We start from the raw sequence: 13,487 nt of genomic DNA on the forward strand, positions 1-13,487 counted from the left end.
ATGGCTAAGCTTTAATTTCAGCCATCCCCCCGGGGGGTGCGATCTCACACGGTTTTCATTTGCACTTTCTGTGTGCTTGTTGGCTCTTCTCTGGAAGGGTCTATCTGAAAGTGCCCCCTCCCCTTGTTATTGGGTTGTCTTCTTATATATTCTGGATATAATTCTTTTGCTAGACACGTGTGTTGCAAATATTCTCCCCATTCTGTAGCCTGTTTTTTCACTTTCTTACCATTTACCATGATGAGATCTAATTCATCGACTTTTTGCCATCCTGCTTTTTGCATCAAAGACACCTTGGCCTGCCCCAAAGTTGCTAGGCTCTTCTCCTGTGTTTTCTTCTGGAAGCTGTATGGTCTTAGTCTTTACGACATTTGGGTATAGGACACATGTCAAGGCAAGCCTAGAGCACGGGCTGAGGGATGGGTCAGGTTTATTATTTCTTCCTGCATGTGAATATCCGACACTCCAGTATGATCTGCTGCAAAGATTATCCTTCTTCTACTGAACTGCTTTAGCAATTGTGTCAGAATCCATCGACCATCTATATGTGGGTCTATTTCCAGACTCCCTATTCTTCTCCATTGATTTCTATGCCTGATTTACACCACAACTTTATTTCTGAAGATGAGAAGTCCGGATCCGAGAGAGGGAAGAGGTTTGCGTGATCAAACCAAGTAACATGCCTCTTGTTCACACTCATCGCTGACTCTTGCTGAAAGTCAACAACGAAGGAAGTAGTAAATAGTCACGTGGTTATTGATGCTGAAGGATAATGCTTGCCTGAGAGCCCACCGGCCGGACTGTGGGGGCCCAGCGGAAGTGAGAGGCCGGTGGGGCTGGAGGGGGCTCCCCGCACGGCAGCCATGGGACCTTTCATGAGCTGTTCCAACCCGGTAGGTTCCTGTGTCAGTCAGGGTTCTCTACAGAAACAGAACCAGCAGGATAGATACACACACACACACACACACGCACATCAATTTATTCTAGGAACTGACTCATGCAGTTATGGAGGCTGAGAAGTCCTCTGATCAGCCGTTGTAAGCAGGAGACCCAGGAGAGCCAGCAGTGCAATTTGCTCCAAGTCCAAGAGCTGGAGAACCAGAGTAGCCAAGGGCGGGAGCAGACCAATATCCTGGATCAAACAGTCTGGACCGAAGGGGCAGATTCTTCCTTGCTCCTCCTTTTTGTTCTATGAGGACCTTGTGGGACAGAGTGGGACCCACCCTCCCTGGGAAGATCTGTTGTCTTATGGAGCCCCACTGACTCTAGTGCTCATTTCAGCTGGAAACTCCTTCACAGACACCCCCAGAAATAAGGTTCAGCCACATACCTGGGCACCCCAGGATCCAGGCAAGGACCAATGAAATTAACCGAAACAATTCCTCAACTGGAAAATGATTATGAGAAAGAAAACCGACCCCGCGGGAGTGTTAGGGCATTGAAGAAGGTGATGTTCTGGTAGGACTTAGCTCAGCATCTGGAACACAGAAGTTCTGAGAGGTTCTCAGGACCTGAAACTCTTCCCACCCTTAGTCAGCATAAGGGTGTCCTGCAGCCAGCCCCGGAGATGTCCCCTGGTGGTGACGAGGCTCCTGTCGGCTGATTGCTGGGACATTCCAATTCGCTCCTCTTTCTTGCTCCCTGAGGGCTGGCCTGGGACTCACATGCCACACCCCTGAGGCCACCGCAGGCCTCCTCGTGGCTGCTGGGTGCTCAGCTCTGCTCCGCAGGACCCAAAGAGGCCCAGTCTGAGCAGTGGCCTGGACCCCACCCCTTGAGAGGCTGTCTGCGGGACCCACCCTAAGCTCACTTAGGAAAAGGATGCCTCCTGCACTGTGGCCATTCTGGAGGCATCCATGGGCCCAGAGAGGTCCGGGCAAGGACTGTGGTCCTTGAGGGGTGTTGGGGAAACCTAACACCAGACCATACCTGGTCACCGTCAGCCAAGCCTAAGGAATTGGGCCCAGAGTGGCAAAGCTAAATAGTATTTGGTATCCCAGGGTCAGGCAGTCGGCTCCCGGGCACATGTGTTTGAAGAAGTGTGACTGCTGTGGGTTTGGGTGAGTCAAGAGATCATCCCAAAGGAGGCAGACCTACCCCAGAAGGTTGTGTGAGGGCCCGGGCATCTGTAGAGCAGAGACGGGAGAGAAAATAGAACACGATGCAGGAAGATAGGCGAGAAAAGACGTAGGTACTTATGTCCCACCGTGAAGCATCGTAAAGCCAACATTTCTGACAACTAACTTGTATTGTACATGATAAAAATGTGCTCATACCAGGACATCAAAGTGTGGACAAGATTTTATAACAGGAGGCTTTATTGGACAGAAACACAATATATACTTCCTCCCTCCCCTCCCATCCCCCCGTATTAACTATCGATTCTATCATAAAAATATATTACAACATTTGATATGTTTTCACAAAACACAAGCCATTGTAAACAGAGCAGGCAACATTGGCCTTGGATTCAAAATTCTTGATTCCTGTTGCAACAGAAAAACAGTGTTGGCAAGTGTATTACATGAAAGGTAATATTGTCACATTGGGGGGCTTCTAATAATGTGTGTGTGTGTGTGTGTGTGCACGTGTATAATGGAGCTATATTTCTGTTTAATAAATTAGGAGAAAATAAAGTTAAAGCTACAATACAAAGTTAAACATTAGAGGCTGCTAAAATTTTGTTTCCTTTTTTTTTTTTTTTTACTCCATATGCGGCTGTTTGAGTCTGTGAACGCTGACCCATACGCATATACTCATGGGCACACGGAAGCACGACACACGTGTTCATGGGCACATTTGCTCCAACAGAAACATCTCCATTTTCCTATGGGTCTGACGTTAGGGATAGAACATGGTACAGGAGCCAGATCACTTTGTCTCCGGGAGTGAAATCTTTTATTTTTCTAAATCCTGGTTTCCGAAAGTATTTTTCAAGTGTCCATATACAACGTACATTTCCATGTGGAATGCTAAACGAGGTGGCGCATACTTAGGTTTCCTTAAGGTGGGCTCCCTTTTGTCATCCATTGGTCTGTTCTCTGGATGCCCCAAGCTACAGACAGCATAAGTCCCCCTCCCCACTTTGCACAGACACTAACAAATAATGAAACCTATGATAACTCAAGGTCAACTGAGAATTTGACTTTGGTGCTCTCGAGCTGGGCACTGAGCAGGGCAAAGCCTCTGGGTGGGAGACAGGCGTGCTCCATGAGGGAAGATGGATAGGGAGGTTGGCCTCCACCGGACACCTCAACAGAGCGACAGATTCATGTCCTCCTAGGAGCTGTCTCACCAAAATGGTAACACACGTCCAAGCGGCAAGGGCTTCAATCTCTTCTCCCAAATGAGCCTACAAATGTAAAGACAGGCTTATTCCAATACCTAGAAAAATGCCCTGTGTGGTAATGAGGGGAGGACAAGACTTCTTTATGATGTGTCCCTGGGCTGCCAATGCTGTATGTGACCCGCAATTAACCAGGTTTCCCCTGGGGACACCTTGATGGGCTTGGCGAGACACCATCCTCATGAAATGTCCCTCGAATGTTCCAGAGGAGGTCCTATTTACATGCTTGTTGTAAAACAGGATTGCTGAGGTTTGGAATGATTTCAGTTTTCAGGGGAACTTGGCATTTAAAGGTTTTTTAGAGCATAGGGTTAGGTTGCAAGTAATTCAAGCAAGGATTTGGTATTAAAAGACTTGGAGGCAAGGCAATGGCAGGCTGAGCCTTTAGGGGCTGGGGCTTTGGTATCTGGTCATCAGGAAATGGACCGACTCAGATGAAGCTAACCGAGGTGTGCCATCGTGATGGCATCTGATTCTCTCCCAAACACATTCCCTCTGGACAGGATGGGGTGATATCAAGGCCAGGACCTTGATGGGGATGATCAGAGTGGGTTTCCATGTCCAAATACAGATCTTGGGTTCTTTGAAACTATTGAAACACGGACCTGAGGTTCTCTTGAATACGTGCAACAACCCTTTGCATCAGGGGAGAAATAAGATCCCAACTCTAGAGTCACCAGCCCGTGGAAGAAAGGACTCAGGAAATGCTACGATGGTCTTCCTAGGAGCACACGCATTCCCAAAGGTGCGCACAGTCCTTTGAGTCCACAATCTAAATTATTTTAAAAATCTTTAAATATGGCCATTCCAGCCCTGCTAAGACTGAGTGGATTCATAACGACTGACCTTGATATGCTAGAGACATCTTTACATGACGTTGTGCGAGCCAACGGTACAAGCCCAATGGCGGTGTGGGTGTGAATGCAGTGTGGCTGACCTGCCACACGGTACGAGAGCAGCTTTCGCCACCGTGGCTGCTCCGGGTGTGCGAATTCCTCCAGTCGTCCCCAGGGGTGCGTGGCAGTGGCCGTCAGGACCCGGCGGTGACAGAGCCTATGCACCCTCACTACTGAAGACACACCTCTGTGCCCCTCGTGCATATTGTCAGGGAGGTGCCCTGGCCAACGTGGTTGGTTTGTGAACAATGAAATATGCCCTCCTCCCACTCACTGTTAAATGTAGATGTCCCTTAAAATAAATGCAGTTTGTTCTGGCCCTTCCTTCCTTCTGTCCATCCGTCCTTCCGTCCGTCTGTCCTTCCTTCCCTCTTGCCTGCCTTCCTTCGTTCTTCTGTTCCTTTTCTTTTTAGTAGCTAGGTGCATGTCGATTTCCCTCCGCGTTCTCTCTAAGAGACCTCATTTCAGTATCCTAACTCCAAAACTTGGATCGTCTCTCATGGTCCACAGATCAGTCACTCTCCCAGGAGGCACTTTTTCTCCTCTGGACTCAGCCGACACCAATCCTGGGCACGCACCAAGCTCTGAGCCCATGAGCCTCCTTCCCAGGCACTTTCACCTCTCCTCTGTGTCTTGTCTCCGTTTGTCCTACTACATGTTCTGGGCCAGTGTCCTCACCTCTGAAAAGCCTCCCAGAACCCTCCTTCCCCACTGGTCAAGTGCTTCAGCCCCCACTCTGCACCCCCGAGCAGTGTGCTCAACCCCTCCTGGGCAGCCCTGTCTCCCGCAGAGGCTGATACAGCATCGGGCTGGGCACAGAGAAGGTGCTCAGGAAACATCCAAGGAGGGACAGGCACGTTCTGGGCTGCAGTTCTGGGCTGGAGCCTGCAGCTGCCCCATGTCCCTCCCTCCCTGGCTCCGGGACTCTGCTTCCCTGCCCCCCACCCCAACCAATTCCACCGCATGTGCCATGCTATCTAGGCCAGGCTGCCCAAAGCCACATGTCCCAGCCACTTCCCTGTCCCGATACAGATTCCCCAGGAAGATGAGCAAGTCCATGGCCCGTTTTTATGGAAGGAGGCACGAGGAGGCCTTTGACGTCATGGCTCTGTCCAAATTGGAGATGCCACAGCAAGCCCGAGAGTCCTGCTTCTCCTCCCTCGCCCCGGGCCAAGGCTTCTGCCAGCAGCAGGACAAAGGCAGCTGGCCAAGGGTTGGACTAGCTCTTTGGGGGCTAAAAGGGCAAGTGGTCTGGAGAGAAAGTGGGAGACTGTTGGGAACGTGGAGAGGCTTACAAGCCACACCGCCTCAGCCACGGTTCTCCTCCGAACTCCAAAAAGCAAACTGGGGAGGACACCTCCATCCAACCTCTACTTATGGCCAGCTCAGCCTGGGGTCCGAAGCCAACACCAGGGTCTTCCACGGGAACCTGTCTGGCTTCAGGACACTGCTGTGTTGTTCTGATATCCTAAGGGCAACTGGCCCAGAGTTTCGGGAAAATGCAGGTTAACAGTGAGTCCTCAAACACCTAAGACATCTCGTCAGATAGATTTCTTGGAGGTGAAAAGGGCCTGGGAAGCATAAATCCCAGGTACAGAAGCGGCTGCTCAGTCCTTCCCCCCTCTCACCGAATTCTCCTAGAGAAAGAGAAGTCTAGAGGGGTCCTTCCCAAGCAAGGGGCGGCCGTGTGCTGGGAGGGGCCCCAGGGCCCGGCTGGGGGGTGAGGGCATTAGCACCGAAGCTGGGAGCAAGGGGTTCTCTGCTGGGATGGAAAGACACCTGCTGTGCCTGCAGCTGCCCCAGCTGGGTGCGGCTGCGACGTCCTATCAGCACCGGCCTGCCCTTCTGGAGCCCACGGCCTGTTTTGTGTTGCCCCTCACACATCTCTAACTGCTACCCCAGGACTTACAGACCTTCCCAGCAGTCTGAAAAGGAGATGCCAGTCCCTACGTCCTAGGGTCATGGTGATGACCCATGGAAACATGGCCCGAAAGCACTCAGCACAGCACTGGCTTGTAAGTTTCCCTCAGTACCCATGAGCTGTTAGGGCTACGGACCACGGTCACTATGAGGAGCGGCTCCCGGGGGGCCCAGACTGGGTCAGCCTTGCTGGATGAAGTGGGGAACCAAAAACAGACCCACACTCAGGGGTTGGCATCCAGCACTGTCTCCCTCTGGCCTGACCTTGGCCTGGCTCCACTCCCGGGGACTGAGGCTGGGTGGGAAGGGCGTTGGGCTAGCTGTGGTTGGCAGCAGAGGACCCAGAGGCCATCGGCTCCCACAGCCGGGCTGCCCAGGCAGAGGCGGAGAGGAGACCCAAGCACATGTCCCCACGGGACCCTCTAAGAGCCAGTTTCCTGCTCTCTAACAAAGTGTCCCGGCCCCCAGCCAGCCGGTGCTGCTATATTCTGCCGACCCCACCGCGGACACCCGCACTTCTGACCAGGGAGCCCCTGGGAATGGAATGAGGTTGCTTTGCAAATACCTCTGGAGGGGAGGGTGGCAGCTCTTCCACCAGAGTCTCTGAAGACGGGTTTTTAGAATTTCAGAATTTCACGGAGTGAGCGCATTGTCGCTCTGAGAGCAAAATGACTCAGCCCTTAAATGAGGCTGAAGACTGAACTGTCTGGAGATTTGGGGAAAGCTACAGGACAAACAGAGATATTTAGGAAGGCCCAGCTTTCCACGGAGTGTGTCCACGTGTCCCAGATCCCCTTCTCAGGGGAGAGCTGGGGGGCCCCCGGCCGCAGTGGCCGGGGCATGGAGGTTCGACAGTGCAGAATCCCAGGCTGCCTCGGGCCAATCTCTGAGGAGAGGGTACCGGAATCTGCATCTTAAACACGCTCCCTTGGTGTTTCCTGTGGATAATGAAGTTCACAAGCCAAAAGCTGTTCCAGGTGCTTTAGACCTTCCAGAAAGGAGGGGGGGGGCACAAATATATCCCGGACCTCACTCTCTCCTGGGGTGCTCATGGTCCAAAGGAAAGGAGCCAATGCAAGGAATTTCTGGCACCTGATAAAATATCCTCATTAAGACCATGGGCCATCTGAGTTATCCTGCATTTGGGTTACATTCTAGAAATGCACGGCCATAGGCCATACCCCAGGCATCGTCTCCCTGCCTGCGCGTGGGCATGGCCTGTCCTGTCTGTCTTCTCTCAGAGAGAAGAGCACCATGAGAAAGAAAACTAATTTCAGTGACACGAGAGAGGTTTATTGCTCAGGGTGACAGGAGACTGAGCTGAACCCCAGAAGGCATGGGCTGTTGGTATCAGGGGGCTCGAGTCAACTTCCCTCATGACCCAGCCGCTTTCTAAGTAAAAACAGGCTGGCCCTTAGCGACATCGCTCCCGGAGGTCAGCTGACCATGAGACACACAAACCCCAGATGCCAGGACCCTCACCTGAGCTGGTGGTCCCTCAGGTAGGGTCCTAGGGCTCTGGTGCCTTCTCCTTCTAGAGGAAGTGCAAGAAAAAGCTGGAGTAGTTGCAGGGTGACTGAAAAAGCCTCCCAGGGCAGGAATTAAATCTACATTTCTGCTTGTGTAGGGCTAGAGACAGAGCCCTGGTGGGGGGGGAGGGGCAGGAATCAGACCCCGGCCCTTACCCAGGCCAGGCTTCAGTTCTAAGCTTCCTGAAGCTCTTTCCCACCTGATCCAGCGTCCACCAGAGTCTGGGCCTTACACATCGAGCCTGATGCTAGACTGAAGTCAAGTAAGTGTTCCCAGACCCGCTGATCTCGCTGTTTCTGAGTGTTTTACCTGAGAAACCCATGTTGTGTTTGATAAATTAAATTAGCAAATGAGGTAGATAATTCACCCGGGAATAACGAAGCCAGGGGAGAATTTTATAGACTGGGTATCGATGAACACCAACACTCATCTAAAGGTAATTACAGCTGAGCTGGTCGGTGCTGACCGCTAATGCTTTCTCCTTGCTTCTCCTTGACTCTTAATGCCTGTCCAGACAATAGTGAAAACACCCCTCCGGCTGACTTCTTTGGTCTTTTGTCTACATGATGCCAACACAACTGGTTTTATGGTGTGTGTTTTCACTTTAGCAGTCCTAGGAGCTTGGCAAAAATTATGATATGTATCTTTCTAAGATTTGTGGTATTGTGGGTGAGAGATCTTTTGGTTTTGCTTGTTTGTTTGTTTTTTAGCTCAGGAAGAGGTGAAAGTGATCCATTTGCCTCTGGGAGTATAACAGGTCGCATACACAGGACAAGAAGAAAGAGAATTTGACATAGTCATTCCCCAACTCGGATGAAAACAAGGTTGTTGCTTGAACTTGACTGCCTATTAGCCTCACCTACTAGGTCACTACTCCTCTGTCACCCAATTTGGAGAATATTTGCATGGAAAGGGAGATTGTAGGATTCAATCGTGCCTACCTTCTTGGCTTCATTCTTGTTTGCAACCTCATCGGTACTTTTGGGGTTGGGACAGTGGGGTGGGCGTGAACAGCTGCTTGTCACTAGGAAAGTTCCACTAAAATGAATGTCTGCTGTGATTCAAACTTGATTCAAACGAACGTGCTGTGAATCAGAGCACAAAGTCATGTCTGGGCAGTGGTGTGCTGGGGGACGCTGGACCACCGGCTCTCAGGGCGGAAGTCCTGGTTTTAGATTTTGCTGATTTTCTTGGCATAAGTATTCCCATCATGGCTGATTTCAAGCTACCAATGTGATGTCCCTCAACACGGAGCTGGGGAGGGATGTGCCCCACGGGCTCCTCCAGGCAGTGTGAGCACACCTCCAACTAGAACTGACAGGCGCCAAGGCCTGGGAGGCCATGTCTGTCCCATGAAAACCTGGAAAGTAGGCAAGACTAGGCTGGGCTCAGCTATCTCTTTTCTAAATGGGGAGCTAAGGTAATTTCCACAACATCTTTTCAAGGAAATGTGCACAACACTTCTCTGTCTTTCCATACTGGGGCCCTCGGCAGTAAAAAATGTTAGACTCTTGCCACTTGGTCTGTGCTGGACAGTGTCCTCCCCCTGTACTTCCAAAGCTAGGACACAGAGAGCTGGAGAGACGAGCCATCAGAGTCTGTGGCTCCCCGTCCTTTCTACCCGAGAGGCATCAGAACAGAGGACGGAGAAATAACCCTCTTGGCATTCACATATCATCCGAAATGGTAAACAAAGACAGATGGGCAGAGAGCACGGCCCACTCACCTTGGCTTTCCGTAAATCAAGATGGAGCTGCTAATGGTTTGGCAGAGATATCAAAGCGATCATTTTCCATAAAAATGTTACCCTCTCTTCACTAGCACAGGGCACATTCTTGATCACCTGGAACAGCCTCCACTTTCTGCTGACAGACTCACAGAGACCAGATGTGTAGCCACTGGGATCATGGAGCCCAGGGCCTTACAACCAATATCAAACCCATCGAACCCCTGCTCGGGTCAGTTCTTGTAGGGGCCTCTCACAGGACCAGCTGGAGGTGAAAAGCCTCCTGCAAATTCAGGTCACAACCAGGGGTGGGGGCACCAGGCAGCCTCCTTCCTCCTGCCTCTCCTTGGCTCCAGCGGTTAGGACGGGTGAATCAGAAGAAGGTGGCTGCCTGTTTAAACCATTTTCAGGCTAAGATTGTCTACACACACAAATGTTAGCTCTTGTGGACACATGGGGGACCAGAGTTCAACCCAACAGAACCATTTCTAAGACCACGGCTCGGCCACAATGGGGCAGCAGCAAGTCGTTCAACATTTTCCCCTGGGACTCAGGGTCCCGAGTCCCAGCTGAGCACAATTTGGTGACTACCAGCTGGGTGAGATTTGGGTTAAAGCCGCCACCACGACCACGTGGAGAAGAGCAGCCATGCTGGAGGTAAGGCCGAAAGGCCGCTGCCAACCTCACGTTCAGCATGACTCACATCCCATGGAGACCACCACCACTCTTCAGCATGGAGCCCAACGCCCAGGGGTTAGGGAGCAGGTGGACGCCATGCTTCCCCACCTGCCACCAGCGCTGCGTGTCCTTGATCGTGACCAGACTTGGCGTCACTCCTGGGGAGTCTCTGGTTGAGTCCAGGAGCTCAAAGGAGCTCCTCTGAAAGGAAAGCCCAGAGCGAGTAACCTCGGTCATCCTTTGGTGCAAAACAGGAACGGTCCAACCTCTGCCCTTGAGGAACCAGGGAGCAGGCATCGCTGGGCCGGCCAGGGGGGTGGCAGCTGGAGGAGTCCGCCCAGGACCCCGAGCCCTCCCTTCCCGCTTCTCACCAACTGTCTCATTCCTCCGTCTCCAGCAAGAGCGGCGTCCTTCACTCGGAGACCGGCAGAATGTTCTGGCTGTGGGAGTCGCCCGTGAGGCCCGAGGAGTGGAGGGAGCGTCTGTGGAGGATCCTGTTCAGGATCTCTTTGCAGCTTTTGCGGTACTGGTGTCGCAGTAAGGAGTACACGAAGGGGTCCGACGCGGCCTTGCTGTAGGCCAAGCACTTGGACAGCACCCCCCAGTGGGAGCCGATGGGCACCGAGGAAGACAGCTCCACCAGCCTGCGGAGACACGGGAGCCCGTTACTGAGAGCACAGCCTCTTGGCCAAGCCTCAGGCTCTCTGCTGTAGTTGCCTCCTCCACGGCAACTCACGGCAGCAACAGGAAGGGGCGGTGGGCCTCCACGGGCTCTGAGTTCATTCCAGCTCTGGAGTAACAGCGCACTGTACACGTGTGACTCCGTGGGCCCCGGGGAGAGGGGACTAGCTCCATGTAAGGCAATAGATAGACAAGGAGGTTAAGGAATTTGCCTAAGGTCACGCAGCCCGTAAACTGTAAAGGCAGGATTTGAACCCCCATCTGCCTGACTCTGGAACCCAGGCATACCTAAGTAATAGACTAGTGGCTAATAGTGACCTGGCCCCTGGCTCCAGCTTTCCTCCTGTCCTGCTAGGGGACCCTGGGCAAGTCATTTCCCCTCCTTGGGCCTGTTGGTTTGCTATGGAAAAGGAGGCAGCCGAATAAGGTCACCTCTTCGACTAGAAGACACTGGTGCTTTGCTTCAAACCCAGCTCTGGCCTCCTAAGAAGATTGCCTGGGAGGAGGACTGAGAGCAACTTTGCAACCGTTCTGCAAAGCTCAGCGTACGTCCCACACAGGTGACAAAGGCCTCTTCCCAGGGTTTTGATTCTGGTGGTCCTGGGCCACGGCCATAGTCAGGGTCCCCTCAAGTGACCTCATGAGACAGGGGAGATACAGCCCATGTCTCAAAGGGGCCTTTTTCTGGAAGGCTCCTGGTGCCCATCAGACAACTCCACTCAGGGGTCCTAGTACCAGGTTGTGAGGAAGTGAAAGCCTTCTTCTCTGTACATGGAATCCCCCCAACCCCATCCCAGATCAATCCACTTACTCTCAAGTGTCTCCAGCACCAGTGGCCCTATTTGGACCTTATCCAGCACGGATACAAGGTAGAAAAGGCCATGGCTTGGAGATCCCAAGTTACCCTCTCCCTGCCCACTGCCAAATGAGGAACCTGAGGCCCAGAGAAGAGAAGGGGTCGCCTAGGGTCACCCAGCAGGAAGTCAGAGAGGAAGGTCTGGCACCTGCTCGCTCCCCTGGTTCTGGCCCCTGTCCTCCCCCCGGGGCAGAGGTGTGTGTGCGACGGCAGGCAGCCAGGCAGCCGCGGTTCTCACGGTGGGGGGCTGCCCAGGGGAGTCCCCAGAAGAGACTGAGCTTGGGCCATTACTCTGTGCGGCCAACCGGAGTGCTTTCCCTGGCGTTCTTTGGGCCGATGTGGTAAGGACAAGCCCATGAAGGGAAGGAAGGGAAAGATGGTAGAGTTCAAGCCTCCATTGTCATAACGACCCCCACCTTTTAAAAAAGATTTTATTTGTTTGCCACAGAGAGAAAGAGAGAGAGAGTGCACGCACAAACGGGGGAGCAGCAGGCAGAGGAAGAAGCAGACTCCCCGCTGAGCAGGGAGCCTGAAGCAGGACTCGATCCCAGGACCCCGGGATCATGACCTGAGCTGAAGGTAGATGCAAACTGATTGAGTCACCCAGGGCTCCCACAATGCCCCTTTTTTGACGCTTAATGAACCCCCCTATTTGGCTTCCTATTTCCAGAAACACCGGCTACGCTTGCCCTCTGACCTCGTGGGAAAATGTGACCTCATTTCTGCTCATGTCCTCGTTAGCCCGAATGGGGGAATGGAGCTGTTAGCATCTGGGAAAGCTGTACTTTTAAGAAACCTATTTTGGGAAGTGATGACTTTAAGGGGACAAAAACCCTGAATTTAGAATTCACACCTAATAATAACAATGAAAGAGCTGAACGCCAGCACGTTGTTGCTATGTGATGCCAAATGGCTTTACCAAAATGTCTGCTCTCCTCCGTGTCGCTAAATTCAGTCTTAGCATTCTTGGCCTTCCCAAGAGGACTTATCAAAGAGCCAAATATCATTAAACCATCCGGCAAGATGAACATTACTATTTTCAGGTTCTGTAGATGTCACAGAATACAATGATTCGGGACAATGTAAAATTTTACCACTAGATAATTAATAGATAAAATCTATTTTGTTTGCTTCTCAGAGATTTAATGTAAAGTCTCAATTCTCCGCCAGGGTCCGTAATAATTCCCGGTCTCCTTTGGGTAAATTACTCGATGAACAATTCTCCTGGAGAGCCGGTGTCATTCCCATTTCCAGGCTCAGCGAGCCGGCGGCTCCTCCACAGAAACCAGGTTTCACCGAATGCAGCCCGAGTGCCGGGGCTCAGATCCCACACCGCAGATGAGACAAGATTAGTTCTCCATGTCTCCCAGCCTGAGAAGCCCTTCTCCACAGTCCTGTGCTGCCTGGGGACTTTGGCACCAGCCGCCGGCCACAGTACACACGAGGACTCCTGCTCTGAAAAGCCGGTGTGTGGCCTCCAGCAGGGCCTCAGGCAAAGACAGACTCTGGGTCAGCACAAGCCTGGACGCTGCTCTGTGGGGGCTGCTGGGCCAGGCTGCTGGGGCGCCGCCCCCTTTTGTGCTCAGATGTGGCTGGCAGACCCACTTCCGGCACCTCCTGAGCGCGTGGACCCCTGCTCCACGCTGTGCACCTGTTGTGACTGGCTTTGCCCCGACCTAGCTCTCCCAGCTCAAGGGGACCGAGAAGGCACTGGGATGTCCACATTGCCGCAACTGCTTCTTTCTCCTTCTAGATCTGGGCAGGGATACCACATGGCCCCTTACAGATAACCCTGTAATAGGGAACCTCCAGCTCCTCTTATGCCAGGTCTAGCTCTGCTCAGGCCCCTGAGTG

At 52.5% G+C, this 13,487-nt stretch overlaps 1 protein-coding gene across 1 annotated transcript in view; it reads right to left on the reverse strand.

The window, feature by feature from the left end:
- Positions 1 to 2,300: 2,300 nt before the first annotated feature.
- Positions 2,301 to 13,487, reverse strand: part of GPR26 (G protein-coupled receptor 26) — a 33,060-nt gene continuing 21,873 nt past the window's right edge. Inside the window, exon 3 of the mRNA XM_004751886.3 lies at positions 2,301 to 10,740. Within this exon, the coding sequence (XP_004751943.3) occupies positions 10,509 to 10,740 (232 nt within the window). The 3' untranslated portion in view covers positions 2,301 to 10,508. The remainder of the gene's footprint in view (positions 10,741 to 13,487) is intronic.

This window comes from Mustela putorius, unplaced genomic scaffold (genome assembly GCF_011764305.1).
Source record: "Mustela putorius furo isolate JIRA1106 unplaced genomic scaffold, ASM1176430v1.1 tig00003909_pilon_pilon_pilon, whole genome shotgun sequence".
Taxonomy (NCBI): domain Eukaryota; kingdom Metazoa; phylum Chordata; class Mammalia; order Carnivora; family Mustelidae; genus Mustela; species Mustela putorius.